Genomic DNA, 27836 nt, shown 5'->3' with positions numbered 1-27836 from the left:
TGTGAATTCAAGTCCCACATTGGGGGTAGAGTTTACTTAATAAAAAAATTCTTCAAATCATTGCAGATTACATGATTGTCCATGTAGAAAATCCCAAGTAATCTAAAAAAACCAACCTCTTGAAACTTAGAAGTGAGTTCAATATGGTTAGAGGGTACAAAATTAGCACTAAACAAAGAGTTCTTCAACTTGACACCAAAAGCATGATCCACAAAAAGAAAAACTGATAAATTGGACTTTACCAAAACTAAAAGATTTTGTTCCATGAAAGCCCATGTGAAAAGGATTTTAAAAAGCAATATAGAGACTAGGAGAAAATATTTGCAAAACATATATCCAACTAAGGACTAGAATATATAAAGAGCTCTCAAGACTCAACAGTAAAACAAATGCAATTTAAAAAAAAAGAGGGCAGGGATCCCTGGGTGGCGCAGCGGTTTGGCGCCTGCCTTTGGCCCGGGGCGTGATCCTGGAGACCCGGGATCGAGTCCCACGTCGGGCTCCCGGTGCATGGAGCCTGCTTCTCCCTCTGCCTGTGTCTCTGCATCTCTCTCTCTCTCTGTGTGACTATCATAAATAAATAAAAATTAAAAAAAAAAAGAGGGCAAAAACATGAATAGACAGTTTACTGAAGACGATGTACAGATGGCAAAATAATCATAGGGAAAGATATTCAGGGGCACCTGGGTGGCTCAATCCATTAAACATCTGCTTTCAGCTTAGGTCATGATCACAGGGTCCTGGGATCGAGCCCTGCATTGGGCTCCCTTCTCCACAGGGAGTCTGCTTCTCCCTCTCCCTCTGCCTGCCACTCTGCCTACTTGTGTTCCATCTCTCTCTCTCTCTGTCAAATAAATAAAATCTTTAAAAAAAAAAAAAGAAGAACGAAAAAGATGTTCAATGTCATTAGGCACCAAGGAAACGCAAATGAAAACCATAATGAAACAGCACTACATACTTACCAGAATGGCTAAAATAAAAAGTAGTGGCAACATCAAATGCTGGCCACAGCCACAGCCTGACAGTTTTATATAAAACTAAATGTGCAACTACCATACAGCTCAGCAATTGCATGCTTGGGTCCTTATCCCAGAGAAATGAAGATTTCTGTTTACACAAAAACCTCTACACAAAGATTCATAACATAATGTGGGTTTCTTTTAGGGAGAGGGAGTGGATATAGCCCCAAATTGGAATCAATCCAAATGTCCTTTGACAAGTGAATGTCTAAACAAACTGTGGTTCATCCATACCATGGAACCCTACTCAGCAATGGAAAAGGACAAACTATGGATACATACAACTTGGATGAATCTTAAGGGAATGATGCTGAGTGAAAAAAAAGTCAATGCCAAAAGATTACATACCATCTAATTCCATTTACTAACATTTTTGAAATAACAGACTTTTAGAAATGGCAGACAGATTAGTGGTTGTCAAGAGTTAGAGATGTGGGGAGCAAAGGGAAGTGGAGAGAAAGAGCAGGGGGGAGATGCTTGTGTTTATAAAGGGCAACAGGAGGGATCCCTAAAGTATTGAAAGTGTTCACTGCCTTGACTGTGGAGGTAGATGCACAAATCAATACAGGTGATAGAATTATATAGAATTTAATACACACATGCAAATAAGTACAAGTAAAACTAGAGAAATCTGAATAAGATTGGTGAGTTGTATCAATATCAATATTCTGATAGTTATACTGTAGTTTTGTGAAATGTTAGTCTTGGAGGAAACTGGACAAATTGTACAGGGATCTCTAGCCACATGTGAATCTACAATGATCTCAATTAAAAAATAAGCAAGTGCAAAAGCCCACATCATGAAAGTAGTTGAGTGATAACTGAATGTCCATCCCTACTGGAGGGACCACAGAAACTATAGAGTCTGGCCTCTATCTTTGAAGGACTTGCAAACATGTTTTGCTACATTCATTCTTCCCATTTGTGAACACGTGATCATTTGCACAAATGATTTGCATGAGCTTTGCTATCTCTGTATTTTAAAGTGGGGATAATCCATGCTAATTCACAGGGGCCTGTGGGCTTAATTGCCATTTGCTCCTTCACTCTAGACAAAATTGTATTATTGTAATCATTGGGAGCTGGAGAACAGAGGTATAGAGTAGCTGAATATTTATGAGGCATTTTGTTGCAGATGTACCTGCCAACAGAATATTAAGTAGAACATTTGCTAAGGTACCAAATTCTGCGTGTGATTTGGGTATATCACCTCATATTAAATCCTTGTGTTTTTCTAGCCTACATATTGCATCTGTTTTTTTCTCTCAATCATGACCTTTGGAAATATAATTCAGAGTGTGTTTATTAGATTTGTTAGAGATAATAGTGACCAGAAACTGCTACAGACAGATTTGCCTGCGGGCAGAAAAAATATGAAATGAGTATCTTTAAGATGATGAGAAAATATATATGTATTTTTCAAAATGGTGTCTGTATTCTGTTTCCAGGCAAGGACATGAAAAATGAATTCTGAGATAGGAAGAGAGACAGGCTAGAGCTTCCATCTCTGAATCTATAGGAGAATGTCACCCCATGCAGAGGAATACAAATAAGGAGGTTCGAGCAAACTACAAACTGCTCCTGCTTATCTTTCGTGATAAAAAACGAGGATAGCACAGAGAATTACATACAAGGGCCAAACCAAATTACCTTTTACCTAGTAGAGCTCATCGCTATGGAACCTTTCCTATCAGAGCTGATAATTGCTTAGAGGGCTTCCTAGTGGGCCAAACAAAGGCCTTAGAAAGTGCATAAACTATATAATCAATCTCTCCATATTCGAAGAATGGTTAGTTCATAAAGTAATCCAAAGCAGCTGGAGCATGAGATCCATTAATAAATCTTAGCAAATCAATAGCTCCACAGATACAGGGACCCTGCAGATTTCCCAGGATGGACTCAGTTCATGTCATTTCATTCTTTCCAAAGGGGATTTCTCAAATGCATAACTAGGAGTCATTTCACCTGCGTATCTTTAGGAAGACTTCGTCTTCATATATCCATAAGTCAGAACAAATCCTTTGTTGGATCATGTGTCTGAGCTAAGATTAGGCAATTATGCTCAACATACCTAGAGAGGAATTTTAGCTTGTGATTGATCAGTCCCTAATGGTCACTTCAAGAAATTCTTGTCACCATCCATTTATTTTCAAAATACTGTAGACTTTTGACGCAGCTAAAACCTGGAAACAACTTAAATATCCTTCAAAGGGAGCTCACTGAATAAATTACAGGAGATTCCCACTCTATCATACTAATCAGCATTCTCCACCCCCCCACCCCAATAATCAGGTAGTTCTATTTTCTGTATTTTCTGATATGAGAATGCCTCAAAAATATATTATTAGGTGAATAAAAAAAAGACTTTGTGTATAATGATGATCCCAACTTTGAAAAAGAAAAACAAAGACTATTTTCACGTAAACCCAAGTTTTAAATTGTTCCTGCAATGATACATAGAAATTGTTGACAATCATCACTTTTATGGAGAGGTGCTTAGGGTAAGAGATTGGATGAGAAAGGAGGCTTTTACTTTTAATTTATATCTTTATGCATTGTTTGAATTTTTACCAGCATATCTATTATTTTTACTTTTTAAAAAATCCATTTTAATGAATAGAGTAACAAAATAGCAAAAATGATAAATCAATTTATTTTTTTTTAAGATTTTATTTAGTCATGAGAGACAGAGAGAGAGGCAGAGAGGCAGAGGCACAGGCAGAGGGAGAAGCAGGCTCCATGCAGGGAGCCCAATGTGGGACTGGATCCTGGGTCTCCAGGATCACGCCCTGGGCTGAAGGTGGCGCTAAACCGCCCCGCCACCCAGGCTGCCCTTGATTTTATATTATAGTAAACACGGTATAAAAAACAACCATGATGTATTGCACTTGGAATTTTTAAAAAAAAATTTTTAAAGATTTATTTATTTATTCATGATAGAGAGAGAGAGGCAGAGACACAGGAGGAGGAAGAAGCAGGCTCCACGCCGGGAGCCTGATGTACGACTCGATCCTGGGACTCCAGGATAGTGCCCTGGGCCAAAGGCAGGCGCTAAACCGCTGAGCCACCCAGGGATCCCCAAGACTTTATTTTTTGAAGGGGCACCTGGGTGGCTCAGTCAGTTAAGCATCTGTGTTTGGCCCAGGTCATGATCTCAGGATCCTGGGATGGAGCCTTATATAGGTCTCCCCATTCAGCAGGGAGTCTGCTTGTCCTTCTCAAGCTCCCTGTGCCCCTCCCCAAAGTGGTGAGCACTCTCTATCTCAAATAAGCAAATAAAATATTTTTAAAAGATTTTTTTTCTTTTAGGTAGGCTCTACACCCAACTTGAGGATTGAATACACGACCCTGAAATCAAGAGTCACATGCTCCACTGACTGAACTAGCCAGGAGGCCCTAAAGATTTTGTCTTCAAGTAATCTCCACACCCAATGTGTACACCAAATTTACAACCCTGAGATCAAGAGTCACATGCTCCACTGACTGAGCCAGCCAGGCACCCCCTGCATTCGTAAGTTGTAAAAATAAAGAAAAGATGCTTAAAAACAACTCCAAAACTAAATTACTAATGACTGGCAACTTTGCTGTTGTTATTATTTATCACTGTGTTGCTTAAATATTCCTGAGACATCTCCAACTATAGTGAATACTTGTTTATTAAATCCAGGTAGGGTTCATGGTTTTCAACAAATGTTCCCCCAAAAGCCTTGTTCTCATGAATATATAAATATATACATATATAATTTACGTGTAAATAGATTTATTGAGATTTGTAACCTAGCAATGTGCTCATTAAAATTTATTTTTAAAGGTCATAATCCTTCTATGGACCACAAATACCAATTTATTAGGCAAAAGCTGAAGCTAGACATGTTGTAATCACTCCTATTTTTTTATGTAATTGCCCCCTTTTCCCCAGATGTCACAAGGCTAGGCTAGGACTGTGATAGAAGAAATTCTGTGGTGTTACAGCTCCTTCAGTTGTGAGCAAGCAGTGACTGCAGCTGGTAGCCTAATTTCCCCAGGTGGGTTATTAGCACCAGCAAATCCCTTCAAAGGAAGCTTCTAAAACAGTGGTCATAATCTTTTGGGGGCCACAGATCCCTAGAGGTAGTCCTGCATGGTGTGGGGGTTCAAAGAACATGAGCTTTGCAACTGGACAAATCTTTGCTCAAATCCTAGCTCCACTGCTTATTTAATAGGTGACATTAAGCAATTTACTTAACCTTGTGGAGCCTTTCTTTCCTCATTTAATAAAATGCCTGGCATGGGGCAAGAACTTCATAAAAGGTAGCAATTATCATATTATTTTTGAATATGATGGAAACTGTAGATGCTGTCCTCAGAGAAAAGAATCCATCTTGCATTTTTAGTATGTTGCATGCAATTTCAAGGGCTTTGAACACCCATCAAGGCCATTCTGGACCCCTGGTCTACGGTTTAGAACGAACATATGAAGAAACCTGAACAGTAAAAATAACATTTTCTACTCCTTTTGCTGGTTGTCATTTTAGGTTGTGTTTTCTTTTCCTTTTTGCCATGTTGGATTATTTGTGTGTTGTGCCTACCGGGTCCCAATCAGACCAAGAGGATACATTGTACATTTAAAGAGTGTACAAAAGAGTAAAGTAAATGAGGGTTGTCTCGCACTTTAACACATCAGTTAGTTACCAGCAAAGTAGTAGGAAAGGCCAAGGCAATTCACTGGCCAGATTAGGTTTTCAAAGACCACTGCTAAGCATGTGGATTTAATAGAGCCATGCTTCCGGTTCTTTAGATCAAAGATAAAGTTACTTTAAACTGCTTTGGGTGAGCTTTTCAGGCTTAACCTACTAGTCCCTAGCTCTGTTTTGTAATCGGAGCCAGCTAGGACTATTCTCTTTTATTTTCAAGGCTTCAGAAAAGAGAAAAACCAAATGCCTTTAGGTAGTTGCTCAAAGGAATTGCTTTCTTGTTCCTTTGCATTAGTCTGATCTCAAAGAAACACAGAAACCCCCTGGAATCTACCTTTGCCATTAATTCAAACAGCACCCAGACTGCTGGTGAAAATATATCTCCATAGTCTGTGGGAGCCTATTAGGCATGGATCTAGCCCTCATTTCTTCGATAACCACCCCCCAAATTCATAAAACCTAAGAATGAGTGAACATTTCAGGAAATGAGAAAAAAATCCCATCTTGATGATATTATCACTGATTTTACCCATGCTCAGGACTGCTGATGCTGAGGGTGGAAAAGATTGGATTTGAGGAGAGAACAGGGTTGTACAGAGAAAACCAATCCTATATTTTCCTGTTGAAATTGGAAAGAAGGAGAAAAATACATGTGTCATTCCAAAGAGCCAGTTTTCTTATAAGAACTCCATCCCAAACAGTTCCTAACATCATCATTGCTCATGAAAGAAAAATGAATTGGTTTATAAATCCCATTCCTTGCTAAAAGGAACCAGAACTCTCTGGTAAAATTGTTGATTCTTGTGCCAAGAAGAAAAAGTACAAGATGAGCCTATAACATCTTATGCTAACAGTAAGGGGGTACTCAAAAAATGATGTGAATGTGTCAAAAGGACACTAGAGCCAGTTGGAAGGACTCCCACTGGCCCAAACTGGGCCAATTTGAACATCAGAATAAAAGCAACATATTGTAACCCATGGAATAAGGTAGGACTCCATGAGTTCATGCTGGTATAAACACATAAACAACTGAAGGAATATAGAAGTAAATGTGGAAGAAGAAAACACTCTTCCTTGCAATAGAATACTAACTAATAAATGCTGAAAACTGATGGAGTTTTAAAAATCAACATTTTGTGACCATTGTATAAACCATTGAGGCAAGTATCATCAATAGATGAAAAACTTTTGGGTGAAAGTTTGATAACAACAGGGTATTTACATAGCTTCCAAATACCTCCCCAGAAATTAGTTCTTTTCTAAAGATTGATTCATTTATCTAGGAAAAAGAGAAAGAAGGTGAATGGGGAAGGGCAGAGGGAGAGAATCCTCATGCAAACTCCTGGATGAGCACAGAGCTCAACACAGAGCAGAGTCCCACGACTCATGAGATCATGACCTGTTCTGAAACCAAGAGTAGGACGCTTAATCGACTGAGCCCCCCATGCACTCCTTCCCAGAAATTAGTTATTTTTTAAGATTTTATTTATTTATTTTAGATAAAGAGTGAGAGATAGAGAGCATGATGGGGGGTGTAAAGGAAGAGGGAGAAGCAGACTCCCTGCTGAGCAGGGAGGCCCATGCGGGACTTGATCCCAGGACCCCGGGATTATATTATAGTAAGAGAATGTCCTTATTCTAAGGAAATACTCACTGAGATATGTAGGGGTAATGAAACATTATGTCCACAACTTACTCTCAAATGATTAAGAAACAGTATATGTGTGTGTGTGTGTGTGTGTGTGTGTGTGTGTGTGTGTGTGTGTAGGGAGGAGGAAAGAGAGAGAGAGAGGAAGACTACTAAAATGCAGGGAACATGTAATAGTCGGTGAACCCAGGTAAAAACATGTAGAAGTTCCTTGTCCTGTTGTAATTTTTCTGCAAATTTTAAATCATATCAAAATAAAAGAAAGAAAAGAAAAAGAAAATGGTATTTGCTCTACATTAAAAAGCAGATGACAAAATTGGCAACCTTGGGCCCCTCTGAGGAAGACAGAGCCTTGGACCACAATGAGTTATCCAGAGTAGAGAGCAGAAGACCACATCAAGGACAACCCTTGCTAAGGAGGACAATTCAGAAGTTACTCACAGCAGCGCAGTCTCATGTCAACAGTTGGAATGATCTTGTTGATGAGCCAAACATCTTCGTCCCAACTAACAACATTTCCACCCAAACACTTCATAAACTCCTCATTTTCCACGATGTGGTCCCAAAGTTGAAAGTAGTACAAGCTGCCAGTGAAGCCAGGCAGTGCACTTTCAACCTGGCTGTCCCAGTTCATAAGAGAGTGTCCTAGAATCAGAGTCCCATTAGGTGTCAGGTTTTGTGGTTGATCCATCATTACAAGTATCCTTTCTGTATTCAGGAAGAGCTCTAATCTGCCCTTCACACCATCCCACATCAAACAGACTGTATACCATTGAAACGGAGTCAGGTGGTAACGGATATAAAAGGTCTTGCCCAAGCTGTGTAGTATTAGCTGCTGATGGTCTCCTCCAAGTCCAAGGTTTATGTCTTCTCTGCCCAGGAAGGCATTACTGGTAATATAGGAGAAGGCCATCCAATTACTTGATTTGTCATCCGCGAATACCAGGTCAATGCATGCTGTGAATCGAGTGAGTTCAGGAATCGTGTTGGTCAGGCTCACGTACGTGTCAGCTCTTCCATAAAAATCCAGTCTTTTTCCTTTTAGTGAAAGTGCATCTGTCCACATTTGGAGAAGGGGAGAGAGAAAGCAAATGAAATTTCAGTAACAAAAATTCAATTTTATCATCTTCTTTAGCCACATCGTCAATTCCGGATTACACAATGCTATCATGAGTCAATACTGGTGCAAAACAACAACAACAAAAAAAGCCCAAATACTGGATATACACAAATCATCTCTATTTGACATTGGCATGTGACATTTTCTGGCAGAAGAGTTTCTTCCTAATTATATTTTGCCTGGGCTAATATTAAAAGTCAGATTAGTGTTCCCAGAGCACACACCAGCTGGACAGTTTGGGGAGGCAGTTAGAAGTGTGTAGCTAGTTGGCAGGGAGGAGGCCAAGGAAAAGGCAGCTTGGACTTAAAATCTGCTGCACATAATCTTCACTCGTCTAATCAAAAGATAGCTATTTCCATCCACCTAACTGCCTTATTATATTCATGGTGCAACAGCAATTTATTTCTCCAATGCCTTTTCCTGAGCCAAATTACTTGATTTATTCTGTCTCTGGAGACTCCTTCTCACTGAAGGCACCAACAGGGACCTGGGGGATGACCAGTTGGACAATAGTGAAGCTGCAAGGCTTCTGTTTGCACTCAGGAATGGGAGGAATGGCACTGCCCTGAGTGTACCCTGATGCCTTCCTTCCAACACATTACCGAGGGAGCTGTATGTCTTTAAGAGCTTCTAGGTGGCAGGTTTCTGGGTGGCTCAGCTGATTGAATGACTCTTGACTTTGGTTCAGTTCGTGCGTGATCTCAGGGTCCTGAGACTGAGCCCCACATCGGCTTCCCACCCAGCAGGGAATCGGTTTGTTTCCCCTCCATTTGCCCCTCCCCCTGCTCATACTCTCTCTCTCTCTCTCTCTCTCTCTCTCTCTCTCTCTCTCTCAAATAAAAAAAAAAGGTTCCGGTGGCCATGGACCCAGTTACCACCAGCTCTGAAGTCAAAAAGCCTGCGTTGGAACCTCAGCTCTGACATTTGTCAGCTGTGTAACTTTGATCAAGTAGCTTAATCTCCCCATGCCTCAACGTCTGCTCAGTATGCACACACAACTCAGAGGATCACTATTTATATTATAATTTATACCAGATAATAGCCCTATCTACTCATCATACAAGACTGTTTGAAAAATAAGTGAGATGATGCATGCAAAACCCTCTCAAACGTTGCTGAAGAACATGCCCATCAGTACAGTCATTTGGTGGGCAATTTGGCAATATCTATGAAAATTTAAATTGGGGCAGCCCGGGTGGCTCAGCAGTTTAGCGCCACCTTCGGCCCAGGACATGATCCTGAGGACCTGGGATCAAGTCCCACATCGGGCTACCTGCGTGGGTCCTGCTTCTCCCTCTGCCTCTCTGTGTGTGTGTGTGTGTGTCTCTCGTGAATAAATAAATAAAATCTTTAAAAAAAAAAAAGAAAATTTAAATGGAGTATGCCCTTTGTTTCAATAGGAAGCTATTGGTGAATCGTGATACAATCATCATGACAAACCTCACACCCCAGGCCCCTAGGCAAATATCTTGAGAACTGCTGAACATCAACCTAATTCCAGCGCCAGCACAGCCCAAGACAAACCAAAAAGAGCTTTATGACAGAACTGAATTCCAACCTCCCTCTAAATTAGGGATGTGACATTGGGACCACCACTATAAAACTGATAGCCAGGACAGCACACTACAAAGGCCGGCAGGAAGTGACCACTTCCCTGCTTCTGAGAGATATCCCCAGGTGTAAGCTTCTAGATATTCTCTAGCCCTACAATATTCTCTCCCTCATTCCTCCACTGAATATCTTTCAAAGGCAAGCAAGTACATGCCTGCCCACACACACGCATGCGTGTGCATGCACAACCCCCCCCCCCCCCCCATGTGCTGGAGCCCTTACCATCCACCTGCCAGGGAACTATTTCTGAACTGTCCATGGTAGATGAGCAAATGTTTATTTCTGTCCCTGGCTTATGTGATTATATTATCTTATCATCTTTCATGTGGCTAATAAATCAAAAGGTAACCCTACAAGGTGATAATCACTAAGAAACCCAATATCGATCATGGTTGGCTAACTGCTTTTCTGTTCAGCCCTCCAAAATGACGTCAAATACAATGTTTAAGAACGAGTTTCACGGTGTCCTCCAAAATGACGTCAAATACAATGTTTAAGAGCAAGTTTCATGGTGAGCATAAAATACAACGTTTAAGAACAAGTTTTATGGTGAGCATAAATCTCCAGGGCTTATTTGTCCCTTAAAAGAGAATGTATCATAATCCCATGTTGTCTACTGGGTTTCTTCTCTCTGCAATACGCTAATATAAAGCCAGTTGCCAAAGGACACAAACAAGCAGCTTACTAAATGAGAAATACAAAAAGATGGCCTCTTACTATTTTTAAAACACAAGTTACAATAAGATACTATTTTTACGTTTTGAAATTATAGCATTTTAGACGGAGAATACCCAGCATGGACAAACTTGTGAAGAAACAAGTCATTTTAATACACCGTGGGAAGACCAATTAGTATAGTCTCTTTTTTAAAACCTTATTTATTTACTTTTTAGTCTTCTCTACACCCAATGTGGGGCTCCGACCCCCGAGATCAAGAGTCACGTGCTTCACCGACTGCACCAGCCAGGCACCCCAGTAGTCTTTTTTCTGAAGGGCAATCTGTCAGTGTCTATGAACATTTTCATTGTATATGGCTGTGTATATGCTTTTTTAAAAGATTTTATTTATTTATTCATGAGAGACACACAGAAAGTAGCAGAGACACAGGCAGAGGGAGAAGCAGGGAGCCCGACGTGGGACTTGATCCCGGGTCTCCAGGTTCTCGCCCTGGGCCGAAGGCGGCACTAAACCACTGAGCCACCTGGGCTGCCCTCTGTATATGCTTTTGACATAGCAATTCTGTTCCTTATCAATTTATTCTAGACAAATCTACATGTATACAAAGATGCAGGTACAAGGATATTCATTGCAGTATTGTTTGTAATTGAGCAAAAGTAAGATCTGTATGTCCATCCATAAGTGACTAGTTAAGCAATTCTTACCTCTATATAATGGACAATTAAACATATAAGGTAGATCTACATAGTCATGAAGAGATTTCCAAGACTTGATGCTACATGAAATTGAAGTTACATAAGTGTAGATATAGTATTATCCTGCTTTTTATCAATAGAGAAAAATATGTGCATTAGCATGCATAGAAAAAATCTAGAAGAACACACATCAAGCAGTTAAGAATGAGTATCCTTAGATGTGAGATTTAGGGGGTTCTGGGGTCTTGCTTTCTATATTACTTATTTCAGTAATATTTGCACTTTTTATACAATCCTGTGTTAAATTTATAATCAGAAAAATAAGGATGGATGGATGGATAGAACCACTTGTGGCCATATATGAGATTCTGTGGGCAGAGCTAATTTCTACATAGATGTGAGCAGAAGTATGGGGTAGTGGAATCCAAAAAGCTGCCTTTGAGTCCTGGTTCTGCAGCTTACTAGCTGCATCAACATGGGCAATTAATGCACGAGAAAGCTTTTAGGACAGTGGCATTTAGTGAGCACTGTATGAAAAATAAACCCATGTCACTTCTCTGTGTCTTGTTCCTCCATGCTAAGATAGGAATAGTAATTACCTTCCTGGCGGGGCCATCATGAAAGATGAGGCTGTAATACAACTGCCATTTATGTTATGTATGTGAAACATTTATAAACTGTGAAGCCCCAGGTAAATGTCAGCTGGCATGTTCACCACTATCACGATTAGAAGTCTCTTTCTTCTCCCACAACCTCTTTTGTACCCTTACACAGCCAAGCACATCTGCATTGAGCTCTGCTGCAGCCCTCGGGGCCCCCAGCAGAGCTCAGAGGGGCCCAGGCTGTGACAAGGCAGGACAAGGGCTTTGCCCTTCTGTTTGGCCAGGCAAGCAGCGTTCTCTGCTGGGCCTCTCCAGGGCCTGCTTCAAAGGCCACTTGTGTCTTTGCATATGATTTAACTATCCATTGCAGATGTCTGCTTGGACGTTGCCATCTGTTCCCTGGCAATTTTCAAGTCCAAATTGCATGATTGCTCCCCTGAAGCGTGTTCTCTCTTGATTTGGCTCCTCTGTGTCTCCTCGCCTCTATCCTGCTTCCTTTTATTTTAAATTACATTTATTGTTGTCCTCGCTTTAAAAAAAAAGGTGTTTCTTCCACTATAAAAGTGATACTGTACATGATTTTTTTTTTTAAAAAAGGAAAATATTAGAAAAGTAAAAAGATGAGAACAAAGTCAGCCAGAGTCCTACCACCCATAGACAACATTTTGGTAAATTTCCTTTGGCGTTTCTTTTCTTCCGGGCATGGGTTTTGTTTGTTTCTACGTGGCTGAGACCATATTGTATGGAAAATTTGGTATCCTGCTTTTCTCACTTAACGTGATGACATAAGTGTTTTCCATGTTAGGAAAAACTTATCATAAGCCTCATTCAAATGGCTATGCTACAGCCCTCAGAGTGCCAGGCACCATTTGATTTGCACTGAGAAAGTTCGCATAACACAAAATTCACCATTTAATCATTTTACGGTATACAATTCAGTGTTATTTAGTAGATTCATGATGGTGTATGACCATCACCATTATCTAGTTCCAGAATATTTTCATCATCCCAAAAGGAAGCACCATATTCATTAAGCAGCAGCGGCCCTTCCCCCCACCCTCCCACTGGCAACCACTAATCTACTTTCTGTCTATATGGATTTGAGTATTCTAGACATTTCATATAAATGGGAACATACAAGTCATCTTTTGTTTCTAGTTTCATTCACTTCACATAATGTTTCCAAATTCATCCATGTTTTAGCACACATCAGTACATTATTTTTTTAAGATCTTTTTTTTAAGTAACCTCTATAACCAACATGGGACTCAAACTAACAACCTTGAGATCAAGAGTTGCATGCTCTACCAACTGAGCCATCCAGCCACCCCAGCACATCATTATTTTTAATGGCTGAATGATATTCCATTGTTTGGATAGATTATATTTTGTTCACTGATTCATCTGTTAATGGACATTTAGTTTTTTTCTACCTTTTGGCTATTAGAAACAGTGCTGCTGTGGACATTTGTGCTATTTGTTTTGTTTGAACGTACTTGCACTTCTTTGGGGTATATATCTAGGACAGGTCATTTAGTAATTCTGTATTTCACTTACTGAGTAACAGCCACTGTTTTCCATAGGAGCCATTCAATATTCCCACCAACAGTTTATAAGGATTCTAATTTCTCTATCTCTTCACCAACACTTGTATTCCATTTGTTAAATTAGTATTATAACCATCACAGAAGGTGTCGAGTGGTATCGCATCATGGTTTTGATTTGAATTCCCCTAATGACTAACGACATTGAACATCTTTTCATGTGCATGTTGGCCATCTGCATATCTCCTTTGGAGAAATGTCTTTTCAAGCAAGCCCTTTGCCTATTTCTAAATTGTGTTGTTCAGGATGTCTGAGCATCTGCCTTTGGCTCAGGGCATCATCCTGGGTCTGGGAATCAAGTCCCACATTGGGCTCCCTGTGAGGAGCCTGCTTCTCCCTCTGTCTCTATCTCTGACTCTCTCTGTGTGTCTCTCATGAATAAATAAATAAAATCTTTTTAAAAATAAATAAATAAATAGCTTTCATGTTTTTGTTGTTGAGTTGTAAACACTCTTTATATATTCTAGATACTAGGACCTTATAAGACATGTGAACTGAAAATACTTTCTCCCATTTTCTAGGCTGCTTTTTCACTGTCTTGATGGTGTCTTTTGATGCACACATCTTTAATTTTGATAAAAATCCAATTGATCTATTTGTTCTTTTGCTGCTTATTCTTTTGGTGTCAGTTCTAAGACTCTATTGCCAAATCCAAGGTCATCCAAGCCCAAAGGTCATTCAAGACCAAATCCAAACACGTGTCTGTGCTTTCTTCTCATTTCTATAGATGTAGTTCTTATATTTAGTTCTTTATATTTCATTGATTTTGACTTAATTTTTGTACCTGGTATATAGAGGGAGTCCAACTTCATTCTTTTTATGTGTTTATATGTATATGCATGTATACATGTGTACATGGATATGTATTTACACGTCCAGTTGGGCCAGCACCATTTGTTGAAGAGACTATTTCTTCCCATGGAACGTTCTTGGCATCCTTGTGGAAAATTAATTGGCCATACATATATGCATGAGTTTCTTTCTGGACTCTCAATTCTGTCCCATTAATCTACATCTATCCCTATGCCAATAACACAGTTTTGATTATCATAGCTTTGTAGTAAGTTTTGAAATCTAGACATGTGATTTCTCCAACTTTGTTCTTTTTCAAGATTGTTTTGGCTATTCAGGGACCCTTGCAATTCCATATGAATTGCACATCACCCTTTCCATATCTGTAAAAAAAAAAGCCATTGGATTTTGATATGGTTTGCATTTGAATCTGTAGATCTCTTTGGAGGAATATTGACATTTTAATATTAAAACTTGTTATCTTTTATTAAACCCGTGAACACAGGATCTTTTCCATTTACTTAGGTCTTCTTTAATTTCTTTCAGCAATGTTGGCAATTTGAGTGTAGAAGTCTTTCAACTACTTGGTTAAATTTATTCCTAGGTGTTTTATTCTTTTAAAGGTTATTGTAAATGAAATTGTTTTCTTAACTTTATTTCAGATTGCTTGTTGCCAGTGCATAGAAATGCCACTAATTGTTGTATTGATCTTGTATCTTACAACTTTGCCAAATGTATTTATTAACTTAAATATCTTTATCGAGGGGATTCTTTAGGATGTTCTATATGTAAGATCATATCATGTACAAATAGAGATAGTATATTTTTTCTTTCTACTTTGGATGCCTTTTATATCTTCTTTTTGCCCAGGCACTCTGGCTAGAACTTCCAATATAATGCTGAGTGCAAGTGGTGAATATGGGTGTTCTGGTCTCATGCCTGATCTTAGGGGAAAGCTTTCAGTTTTTCACCATTAAGAATGATGTTTACTGTGGGTTTTTCATAGATGCTCTTACCAGATTGAAGAAGTTCCCTTCCATTTCTTTTTTTTTAATTTTTAAAAATTTATTCATTCATGAGAGACACACACAGAGAGGCAGAGACACAGGCAGAGGGAGAAGCAGGCTCCACGCAGGAAACCTGACGTGGGACTCGATCTCAGGTCTCCAGGATCAGGCCCTGGGCTGAAGGCAGCGCTAAACCGCTGAGCCACCCAGGCTGCCCTCCCTTCCATTTCTACTGTGTCAAGTGTTTTTATCATGAAAGGGTGTTGAAGTTTTTCATACTCTTCTCCCTCACCAATTGAGATGATCATGTGGTTTTTTCCCCCTTCGGTCTATAAATGTGATGTAGTACTTAATTGATCAATTTTTACATGTTGAACCACCTTTGCATTCATTTGTGGGATAAATTCTACTTGTTCAAAGTATATAATCCTCTAAATATATTTCTGGATTCAGTCTGCCAGTATTTTGTTAAGAATTTTTGCATCTAGGGGCACCTGGGTGGCTCAGTGGTTGAGCATCTGCCTTTGGCTCAGGTCGTGATCCTGGGGTCCTGGGATCAAGTCCCACATCAGGCTCCCCGCAAGGAGCCTGCTTCTCCCTCTGCCTATGTCTCTGCCTTTCTCTGTGTCTCTCATGAATAAATAAATAAAATCTTTAAAAATTTTAAAAATAAATAAAACTAACAATCAAAAAAATAATTTTTGCATCTAGTGGCTCAGTCGGTCGAGCATGAAACTCTTAATCTCGGGGTTGTGAGTTCAAGCCCCATGTTGGTCATATTAGCTTACTTAAAAAAAGGAATTTTGGGGGGCACCTGGCTGGCTTAGTTGGGGGAGCATATGACTCTAGATCTCAGGGCTGTGGGTTCAAGTCCCATGTTGAGTCTAGAGATTACTTAAACATTTTAAAAATCAAAACAAGATTTTTTTAAATCCTCAAGGAAAAAGAATTTTGCATCTATATTCATAAGGGATATTGGTATGTAGATTTCTTTTCTTGTGATGTCTATGTCTGCCAGTTAACATTTTTTAACTCTCTAGCAGATTGCTATAGCAAAACATTGTGCTCCAGGTCTATCTCTGGCAGAGCCTGGGGAATAGGAAAATAAAACTCTTGCCACAGTGGTTACTCAGTATGTAATTTTATTTTTCCTTTTGCCAAGTTCCCAAGCTGCTTTGCCTGGTGATGCCATGTTTACACAATTTTAAGCAGAACTGAATTCATTGAGCATTCAACAGTGCCAGTTTTTCCCAGAATGCTTCAACTTTTATATTCTCTGATTTTTCAGGGCAGTGGTTTAACCAGAGTCTTGGCCCCCCTACTGCCAGTTTCTAGTGCCCAGCATAATGGTTGGCACATAGTGGGTCCTTTATAACTATTTTCTGAAGTGAGTGAAGCATTGGGCATAGAATGGGGAAAAGTTCAGGGGGAAAGTTTCCTCTTCGTTTCAGACCCCAAAAGTAATAAATACATAAATTTTATTTTTTTGAAAAAATTTCTTTATTTGACACAGAAAGAGAGAGAGAGCATAAGCAGGGGGAGTGGGAGAAGGCAAAGCAGGCTGCCTGCTGGGCAGAGAGCCAGACGTGTGGCTTGATCCCAGAACCCCAGGATCATGATCTGAGCAAAAGGCAGATGCTTAACCACTGAGCCTCCTAGGTGTCCCAATACATTCATTTTAAAAGTCAGTGAGAAAAAAAGAAAAGAAAAGAAAAGAAAAAAGTCAGTGAGGAAAAGGTTTAGAACCCTAAGAGATAGGCAATCCAAATGATGTGGGGTTTTTTTTTTTTTTTCAGCAAAGTCCCTAATTTTCTGAAGACAGCATTGAGTAATCATCAGATATATTCTGCATTTGTTTCTCTGTCATCTCTGTCAAGTTTCTCCTTGCAATGTTAAAGTGTTTCAAAGGTTAGGGGACCAAGATTCTGCATGTGCTGCCCTGAACCATCTCAGGAGGAGCAGACAAATGAAGTTCATAATGGTTGGACAATGTAGGCGTGACCCGGTCACTGTTTCTCCCCCCAGAGGTCACCTGCTTTCCTCTATTTTACTCCAGATTTCTGATTCAGAAAGCCTGACCAAGCAGGGGTGTCTGCATATATTCATTGCATGAAGTACCCCAGACTGGTTGGGTTAAACAACAGACAAATATTGTCCCACAGTTCTGGAATATACGAGCTGAGATTAAAGTGTCGGCAGGGTCTTTTCCTTCAAAGGGCTCTGAAGGAAAGATGTGTCCCATGCCTCTCTCCTAGTTTCTGGTTCACTGGCAATATTTGGTGTTCTGAGGCTTCTGTTGAGCCTCCCCATTCTCAGCCTTTATCTCTACAGGGCTTTCTCCTTGTATGCTATGTCCACATTTTCACCTTTTATAAGGACACCAGTCATGTCAGGTTACAGGTCACACTATTCCAGCTTGACCTCATCTTTCCTTAACTACTTACACTTGTAATGACCCCATTTCCAAATGTGATTACCTTCTGAGGTGCTGAGGGAGAGGACTTCCACAGATGAATCTGGGGGGACACAATTCAACTCATAATGCTGCATAAGGCTCAAGGCCCAGCTAAACACCTGGAAATACCTCCTATTAGAAGAGGGAGATAAGGGACGCCTGAGTGGCTCAGTGGTTAAGCATCTGACTTCAGGCCAGGGTGTGATCCTGGGGACCCTGGATCAAGTCCGGCATTGGGCTCACTGCATGGAGCCTGCTTCTCCCTCTCCTGTGTCTCTGCCTCTCTCTGTGTGTCTCTCATGAATAAATAAATAAAATCTAAAAAAAAAAAGAAGAGGGAGATAAAACAGAGCAAGTTTCGGGGAAGGGATCCACCAGAGGCATTGGCTACATTTATACTGTCAAGAATCTGGCCATTCTGAGGATGGGCATTCTGCCAAGGGTACACCTCAACATGCCTGCCTCAACTGGGAAATGTCACCACTCACTCATAAAAGGGGAATGGGCAGGGGCACCTGGGTGGCTCAGTCAGTTAAATGTCCACATCTTGATTTTGGCTTGGTCATGATCTCAGCGTCCTGGGATCAAGCCCCACTTTGGGCTCCCTGCCAAGTAGAGACTCTGATTCTTCCTCTTCCCCTGCCCCCTACTTGTGCTTGCTCTCTCTCTCATAAATAAAATATTTTTTAAAAAGAGGGGGCAGTGGGCAGACACTCATTTCCATAGTACACAAAACCTATATCTGCACAAGGGGTCTTCTGGCTCTTAATATCACAAATCCTTGCAAATGAATGATCAGGAGCTTTGAAAAATTTTGTAGACTCAGTCCTGGTCTAGCAGATCTATGGCCGTCTGAGGTCATATAATGGATAGGTGATTGATACTGGGAACTCCATTACCCACAACACTGTGGTCATCATGTGAATAGCCACAGAGAACTGGAGTTACTGTCTGCCACCTACTGCCTACAGTTCCCACTGGTCTTGTGGGTAACCAGCTAATCTGATTTTATTTTATTTTGTTTTGTTTTGTTTTGTGCTAATCTGATTTTAGATAAACCAGATCTGGCATCTATAAAAGCATCCATCTTTGAGCTTCATTTCTGTCTCACTGGTCACTGAGTTATCCAACACATCCCCTCCTTTAAGACCTAGGCAATTGGCCACATATGTAGCTTGCCAGGCATTCTTCTCAGAATAGGAAGCAGAAGAATTATCTCCACATAGGTAACGTGATTGTTCCTTCAAATTTTGGGTCCAAGGCCCATGTCCATTCAAAAAAAAAATGGATGTCTTTACTCATAAAAGCAGAAGCACCCTGGAAAATTTATTTACTCCACAATGATGGTCATTGAGTACCAACTATGTGTCAGTGCTAGAGTCCAGCAATAGAGTAAACTCATGTTCATACCAGGTCCTTGGCCCTAGTCAGCTTTACATTCCAGAGAGAAAGGTAGTCAATAAACAAGTAAATATAAGAATTACAAATTGTGGGGTACCTGGCTGGCTCAGTCGGTAGAGCATGGGACTCTTGATCTTGGAGTTGTGAGTTTGAGCTCCATATTGGGTGTAGAGGTGACTTAAAAATAAAACCTGGGCAGCCCGGGTAGCTCAGTGGTTTAGCGCCACCTTCGGTCCAGGGTATGATCCTGGAGACCTAGGATCAAGTCCCACATCGGGCTCCCTGCATGGACCCTGCTTCTCCCTCGGCCTGTGTCTCTGCCTCTCTCTCTCTCTGCGTGTGTGTGTGTGTGTGTGTGTGTGTGTGTGTGTGTGTGTCTCATGAATAAATAAATAAAATCTTTAAAAATAAAAAAATAAAAAATAAAAATAAAACCTTAAAAACTAAAGTAACTGGGACTCCTGGGTGGCTCAGTCGGTTAAGCGTCTGCCTTCAGCTCAGGTCATGATCTCAGGGGCCTGGGATTGAGCCCCACATCAGGCTCCCTGTTGAGCTTCTCCCTCTCTGCCATTCCTCAGGCCCTCCTCACTTGTGCTCTCTGGCTCTCTCTATCTCTCTGTCAAATAAATAAATAAATGAAACCTTTTTCTAATGAAAGAATTAAAATAATTTAAAATTATGAAAAGCCCTCTGAAGGAAATTAATATGCTGATGAGTTACCTAATGGGATGGAAGGGATGAGGTAAATGGGAATATCTATATTAGATAGGATAGTTAAGGAAGACCTCTCTGAGAGAGGGTCCTTTGCACTTAGTTCTAGGAGACAGAAACAGCTAGGGTTACAAAGATATGGAGTAAGAGTGACCCAGACATGAGTAGTAGCATATGAAAGCATACGTAAAGGTCTTAAAGTAGGACTGTGCTTGGCATATACAAGGAATAAGAAGGAAGCCAGTGTGTCTGGAGTGGAGTGAGAATAGGATGAAAGGAAACGAGTCTCAAGAAGTAGTGGAAGACCAGATCATGCAATACTTTTTAGGTCTTTTTTTTTTTAAGATTTTATTTGTTTATTCATGAGAGACACAGAGAGAGGCAGAGACCTAAGCAGAGGGAGAAGCAGGCTCCCTACTGGGAATCCAATGCAGGACTCTATCCCAGGACCCTGGACCATGACCAGAGCCAAAGGCAGATGCTCAACCATGGAGCCACCCAGGTGCCCCTGTTTTTAGGTCTTATTAAAGAGTTTGGATTGTATTCTGTCATGGAAACTTATCAGCAGGTTTTGAGTAGAAGAGTGACATGATCTGACTTGACACATGAAAGGATTGCTCTGGCCACTATGTTGAGAAGGGGCTATAGCAGAGCAAGAGTGGAGGCAGGGAGGCCAGTGAGGAGGCTATTTGAGCTTCAATCCTTATCTCCTGGGATGCCTGGGTGGCTTAGTGGTTTAGTGCCTGCCTTAGGCCGAGGGCGTAATCCTGGGCTCCCCAGATGGAGTCCCACATCAGATTCCTTGCATGGAACCTGTTTCTCCCACTATGTATATGCCTCTCTCTCTCTGTGGCTCTCATGAATAAAGTCCTAAAAAAATCCTTACCTCCTGCTCCCTTCTGCACCTATTCACTTCCTGACCCGTCCTCATCCCTTCTTGCTGGCTCTGTTCTCAATTCTTAGACTTTATGACAGAGTTGGGTTTCTTCTTGACCCTTGATATTCTTCCAAGAACATGGTTTTGCTCCACATTCTGGCTCCATCCAGTTAGAGCATCTGAGTCACCCTCTGCCTGATCTAGTGTTGACCCTAGCCCTCTGTCCCACAACGACTCTCACAGTTGGGAAGCTGGTGACTTATCTGAAGCCCGAAGGAGACTAAACCTTAGTTATACCGTTGTTTCAAGGACAGAATCTTCCCCACCCCTCTAGACGAAAATGATGAGTGAAGAACAATTAGAATTATTTGTCTGATAACCTAGAAAAATCATTGTTTTGACCCATGGCTTTGAGACTTAGTCTGTAAAACCTTGTGACTGTTTTAAAGTGACCTCTTCAGGATTCAAATCTGCACATCTATCATAATTTCCATTGACCAATGACATTCCTCACAAACTCATTCTAATTTTCCAGTATAACACACTCTTCCATGACACTTCTTCTTTCTTTCATGACTACACTACACTTCTAGATCCTTCTGTTCTTAGATCCCTCTATTTCATGCCCCATGAGCTCTCAAAAAAAACCCACTTAGACTCTGTGTCACATATACTGATACCATACAAGTGTTCAAAGTTTTTATTTGTAATTTTAAATTGCATCAATTTATTAAATAAAACAAATCTATTAAATCAGCAAATGTGTACTGAATGCCTAATCTGTGTGTCAAGACTTGTGCTGGATGTTTGGATAAAGAAATGGAGAAAACAGTTTTTTGCATTTGAGGAAGCAAACGGGGGAAAGATAAATCAACATCTTAGCAGGTAGTCAAGGCCAAGTGACAGAGTTGCCACTGTGCCCCATAGGTCCCATTTCAAGCTTTATTATGAGAAATGTGGTTTCCCATCAGGCCCTGCACACAGCAAGAAGCCAGTCAGTGTTTGTTGTTGATGGTGATGATGATTTGGTATTTTTCCAGAAGATTAGCTCTCAATCTGAGGGCTATTCAAATTAAACCCCAGGTCTATTTCATCAGGGATTGTCATTCACTGGCATGTATGACCTTTTAGCTAAAGATTGATGTGCTAAATGAACAATGTTATCAACTGAATTTACTTGATATGGATGAGATTGCAGTTTTCCAAGGCAACCTTTTCCTTAAGTCTCCAAATTATCAGCTACTTCAGTTGAACTATCTTAATCATCTATTCACTGCAGAATCGAAACAAAGACAGAATCTATCTTCATTCTTGTCACAGATTCTAGGCAAGGTCTGGGCCATTGAAGAACAGATGCCTGTTTGTCCCTGTGAATCAGTGATCAGCTTTTGGCATACCTCAGTTTCCCCATCTCTGTTCTATGAATGTTGCTATATACATATATAGAAAGATGATACCATAATAAAATAAAGTCAAATACAAGAAAATAATAATGACCACATAACACAATAAAATAATTATTGGATTTAAAATATATATCTTAGGGGTGCCCAGATGGCACAGTTGATGGAGCATCTGACTCTTGGTTTTGGCTCAGGTTGTGATCTCAGGGTCGTGAGATTGAGCACTGCAACTGGCTCCCTGGTCAGCACAGAGTTTGCTTGAGATTCTCTCTCCTTCTCCCTCTGCCCCTCCCTGCCACTGTGCTCACCCTCTCAAAATAAATAAATAAATCCTTTTTAAAAAAATAAAATATGGGGATGCCTGGGTGGCTCAGCGGTTGAGCGTCTGCCTGCAGCTCAAGACATGATCCCAAGATCCAGGATCAAATCCCACATCAGGCTCCCATTGAGGAGCCTGCTTCTCCCTCTGCCTAAGTCTCTGCCTCTCAGTGTGTCTCCTATGAATAAATAAATCTTTAAAAAATAAAATTAGGGGATCCCTGGGTGGCGCAGTGGTTTGGCGCCTGTCTTTGGCCCAGAGCGTGATCCTGGAGACCCGGGATCGAGTCCCACATCGGGCTCCCAGGGCATGGAGCCTGCTTCTCCCTCTGCCTTTCTCTCTCTCTCTCTCTCTCTGTGACTATCATAAATAAATAAAAATTAAAAAAAAATTTTAAAAAAATAAAAAATAAAATTAAATATGTATCTTGAAAGAAAAGAAAGATGATATCATCATGTTCTGGGAAGCATTATTTTTTAAAAGATTTATTTAGTTATTTGAGGGAGAGATAGTGCATATTCTTGTAAGCACGGGAAGGGGTAGAGGGAAAGGGGGAGGGAGAATCTCAAGTGACTCCCTGTTGAGTATAGAGCCCAATGTGGGGTTGGGTCTCAGGACCCTGAGATCATAACCTGAGCTGAAATCAAGAGTCTGAAGCTTACCAACTGAGCCATGCAGGTGCCCCTCCAGGGAGGTTTAAATAAAGAATTTGCATGACAAGTACCTGGGTGGCTCAGTCAGTTAAGTGTCTGCTTTCAGCTCAGGTCATGATCCCAGGACCTGGAATCAAGTCCTGTGTCAGGAGGCTCCCTCCTCAGCAGGGAGTCTGCTTGTCCCTCTCCCTCTGCCCCCTGCCAACTTGTGCTCGCACTCTCTCACTCTCAAATAAATACAATTTTTCATAAAGAAATAAATAAAGCATTTGCATGAGAGAAACTAGCCCAAAAGAAAACTCAAAACTTATTAAGTGTGCATTGTCTACCAAATAACATTTCAGAGTTGCATTAAGAAATGTCAAGGACGGGACTCCTGAGTGGCTTAGCAGTTGAGTGTCTGCCTTTGGCTCAGGGCATGATCCTGGAGTCCTGGGATTGAGTCCCATATTGGGATCCCTGGGAGGAGCCTGCCTCTCCCTCTCCCTTTACCTATGTCTCTGCCTCTCTGTGTCTTTCATAAATAAATAAATAAAATCTAAGAAAGAAAGAAAGAAAGAAAGAAAGAAAGAAAGAAAGAGAAAGAAAGAAAAAGAAAGAGAAGAAAGAAAGAAAGAAAGAAAAGAAAAGAAAGAAAGAAAGAAAGAAAGAAAGAAAGAAAGAAAGAAAGAAAGAAAGAAAAGAAAGAATTGTCACGGACGGGGCACCTGGGTGGCTCAGTGGTTGAGCATCTGCCTTCAGCTCAGGTTGTGATCCCAGTGTCCTGGGATCGAGTTCCACATTGGGCTTCCCACGGTGAGCCTGTTTCTCCCTCTGCCTGTCTCTGCCTCTCTCTCTCTCTCTCTCTCTCTCTCTCTCTCTGCCTCTCATGAATAAATAAAATCATAAATAAATAAATAGATAAATAAATAAAATCTTTTTTTTTAATAAATAAAATTTTAAAAAAGAAAAAGAAATGTTAAGAACAGAGCCTGGCTAAGTCAGTTAGTGGAGCATGCAACTCTTGATCTCACAGTTCTGAGTTCAAGCCCCATGTTGGATGTGGAGTCTACTTAGTTTTAAAAAGAGAGAAAGAAAGAAGAAAGAAAGAAAGAAAGAAAGAAAGAAAGAAAGAAAGAAAGAAAGAAAGAAAGAAAGAAAGAGGGACGCCTGGGTGGCTCAGCAGTTGAGCGTCTGACGCCTTTGGCTCAGGGCGTGATCCCAGGATTCCCGATCAAGTCCTGCATCCGGCTCCCAGCGAGGAGTCTTCTCCCTCTGCCTATGTCTCTGCCTCTTTCTGTGTGTCTCTTATGAATAAATAAATCTTTTTTTTAAATAAATAAATCTTTAAAAAAAAGAAACAAACAAATGTCAAAGACAATAGTCCAAATTACTGTCTACTTGAGGCCAGTTTTTTTTTTAAAGATTTTATTTATTTATTCATGATAGTCACACACACAGAGAGAGAGGCAGAGGGTTTTTTATTTTATTTTTTTATTTCATTTTTTAAAAGATTTTATTTATTTACTCATGAGAGACACAGGCAGAGGGAGAAGCAGGCTCCACGCAGGGAGCCCGAAGTGGGATTCGATCCCGGGTCTCCAGGATCGTGCCCTGGGCCAAAGGCAGGCGCCAAACCGCTGTGCCACCCAGGGATCCCTGAGGCCAGTTTTCTATCAGACTTCAACAATCCTGGGGATCCCTGGGTGGCTCAGCGGTTTGGCGCCTGCCTTCGGCCCAGGACGTGATCCTGGAGTCCGAGGGTCGAGTCCCGCATCAGGCTCCCTGCATGGAGCCTGCTTCTCCCTCTGCCTGTGTCTCTGCCTCTCTCTCTCTCTTTCTCTCTCTGTGTGCGTGTCTCTCATGAATAAATAAATAAATAAATAAATAAATAAATAAATAAATAAATAAAAGACTTAACACAATCCTGAGTGAATGGATTCACTGACTAAAGTTTCAACCTGTCCTACAGCCAAATTGATCAAAAGGAAGCTGTGGAGAGACAGCCTCACAACCTTTCAAATGGCTTATTTCTAACTATGGTATATGAGACATTGAAAAAAAGCATAAGAATCCATTTTCTTACCTGAGAGAAAGATAAAGCTCAACATGAGAATCAATCCATAAAGCCTCTGACATCTGATGTATTCTTTCATTGTGTAAACCTGTGTTCAAAAGTCAGAAATACGCCCAGCTGAGAATCAGAACAAACAATTTTTAAGTGCATGTGACCACACTTCTTCCCATCCAATGCAAGGCTTTTTCCAATTGCTTAAAGCCATGTCCGCCAGCCACAATATTGAAGCTTGCCTGAGTTATGCAGCCTTGCTGAAACCTCACTGATTGATTTATTTGCATATCCTTCCAACCAAACTTTGCTGAGTGCCTACATGTGCCAGACCCTGTGTTACACACGGGGAGTACAGTGCTGGGAAGACAAGTTAGCCCAGAGGGGAAGACAGACATTGAATGCAGGCATAATTACAAAGTGGGATGAATTCAACCTTAATGCACACGACTTCGACCCAACAACTTGCAAATTTAACAATCCTAAACATTTTTTCCTTTTTTTTAAAATTTTTTTTAATTTTTATTTATTTATGATAGTCACACACAGAGAGAGAGAGAGAGGCAGAGACACAGGCAGAGGGAGAAGCAGGCTCCATGCACCGGGAGCCTGACGTGGGATTCGATCCCGGGTCTCCAGGATCGTGCCCTGGGCCAAAGGCAGGCGCCAAACCGCTGCGCCACCCAGGGATCCCTTTTTTCCTTTTTTTTATAAACTTCTTTCCTTGATTGATTGATTGATTGATTTTCATATATTTTTATTGGAATTCAATTTGTCAACATATAGCATAACACCCAGTGCTCATCCCATCAAATGCCCCCCTCAGTGCCTGTCACCCAGTCACCCCAACCCCCCGCCCACTTCCCTTTCCACCACCCCTTGTTCATTTCCCAGAGTTAGGTGTCTCTCTTGTTGTCACCCTCACTGATATTTCCCACTCATTTTCTCTCCTTTCCCCTTTATTCCCTTTCACTATTTTTTATATTCCCCAACAATCCTAAACATTTTGAAGAAAGCACCATGCAAGAAGACTTTACTGGTAAAAGTAATCCATCAAATCATTTCTATTTTAAAAGTAGATCTGTTTAGGGGATCCCTGGGTGGCTCAGCGGTTTGGCGCCTGCCTTCGGCCCAGGGCGTGATCCTGGAGTCCCGGGATCGAGTCCCACGTGGGGCTCCCTGCATGGAGCCTGCTTCTCCTTCTGCCTGTATCTCTGCTTCTCTCAGTATATATCTCTCATGAATAAATAAATAAAATCTTTTAAAAAATAAAGTAGATCTGTTTAGAGAAGCCTGATCATCTCTTTACATTTACCCAGCTCCTCTCCTTTAAAAAGTGTAATTAGGGGAGTGCCTAGGTGGCTCAGTCGGTTAAGTGTCTGCCTTCTGCTCAGGTCATGATTTCAGGGTCTTGGAATCGAGCCCTGCATCCGGCTCCTTGGTCAGCAGGAAGTCTGCTTCTCCTTCTCCCTCTCTTCCCTGCTCGTGCTCTTCTCAAATAAATGAATAAAATATTTATAAATAAAATAAAAAGTATAATTAGGGGCACCTGGGTGGCTCCGTCGGTTAAGCATCCAACTCTTGGTTTCACCTCAGGGTTGTGAGATCAAGCCCCACATCAGGCTGCATACTCAGCAAGGAGTCTGTCTGAGATTCTTTCCCACTGCCCCTCCCTTCACTCTCTCTCTCTAAAAAAAAAGTGATTTTTTTGAAAGTGTAATTAAAGCTGCTTATTTGGGAAATACACTGGAAATCCCCTTTTCTCCAGGCAAAACAGTGTTAAAACTACAAATCTTACAGAACTGTATTACAGAAGCTTGGCAGTAGGGTGCTGATGAGCCTTTTCTGATTTTAAATAAAATATACTTCTGAATGATTTACTACTGATTTAAACATTTCTTTTCCTATAGGATAATGCAACATATTGTATTTCTTACCACTTCTAAGTGGGACTTGGAGTGAATAGGCTCATTTTACATTTAAAGTAACAGAACTAATTAGGATATCAAATGAATCTTGGGCTTGCTATGAGTGCCAGCCATTGATACAGCTCTTCATATTTACCAAGCGGTCTACTGCCATTCTCATTAGAATAATAACAGAATTTGTATGACTTGGATGGATTTTCTAAACTATAAGCTTAGAAGTCAGGGATGTCTAAATCTTTATGACTTGCAAGATGAAATTCAGCTTAAATTTACAGTGCTGTAGGAGGACCAGACTGAGAATCCATAACTAGCTGTGAGACCGTATTTCTGTTCCTTCATTTCCCTGGGCCTCAGTTTCCTTATCTGTAAGAATGGAGATAATAATCTGCTTATTTCCCAGAGCTGCTATGGAAGAGGATCAAATGAGGTGATATTTCAAAGGCAATTTTCAAAGTCTAAAGTGCTATAGAAATGGATATGATTGCTATCTATAAAATGGAATTTTCAGTAGCAAACAATCCAATTTATATCTGTCTTGCATTTCCCCTAAACTTTTATAATAATTCCAATGTATGTTTCAGAAACTTACCTGG

The 27836-nt window shown here is 40.7% G+C and overlaps 1 protein-coding gene across 1 annotated transcript in view; it reads right to left on the bottom strand.

Moving 5' to 3' along the window:
* ADGRG4 (adhesion G protein-coupled receptor G4) overlaps window positions 1–25406 on the bottom strand; it is a 99646-nt gene extending 74240 nt beyond the window's left edge. The window contains exons 1-2 of the mRNA XM_072744321.1: window positions 25334–25406; window positions 7782–8396 (exon numbers count right to left, since the gene is read on the bottom strand). Of these exons, the coding sequence (XP_072600422.1) occupies window positions 7782–8396; window positions 25334–25403 (685 nt within the window). The 5' untranslated portion in view covers window positions 25404–25406. The remainder of the gene's footprint in view (window positions 1–7781; window positions 8397–25333) is intronic.
* Window positions 25407–27836: the final 2430 nt, after the last annotated feature.

Source organism: Vulpes vulpes, chromosome X (genome assembly GCF_048418805.1).
Source record: "Vulpes vulpes isolate BD-2025 chromosome X, VulVul3, whole genome shotgun sequence".
Classification (NCBI taxonomy): domain Eukaryota; kingdom Metazoa; phylum Chordata; class Mammalia; order Carnivora; family Canidae; genus Vulpes; species Vulpes vulpes.
This window is presented reverse-complemented; position numbering and strand designations above follow the sequence as displayed.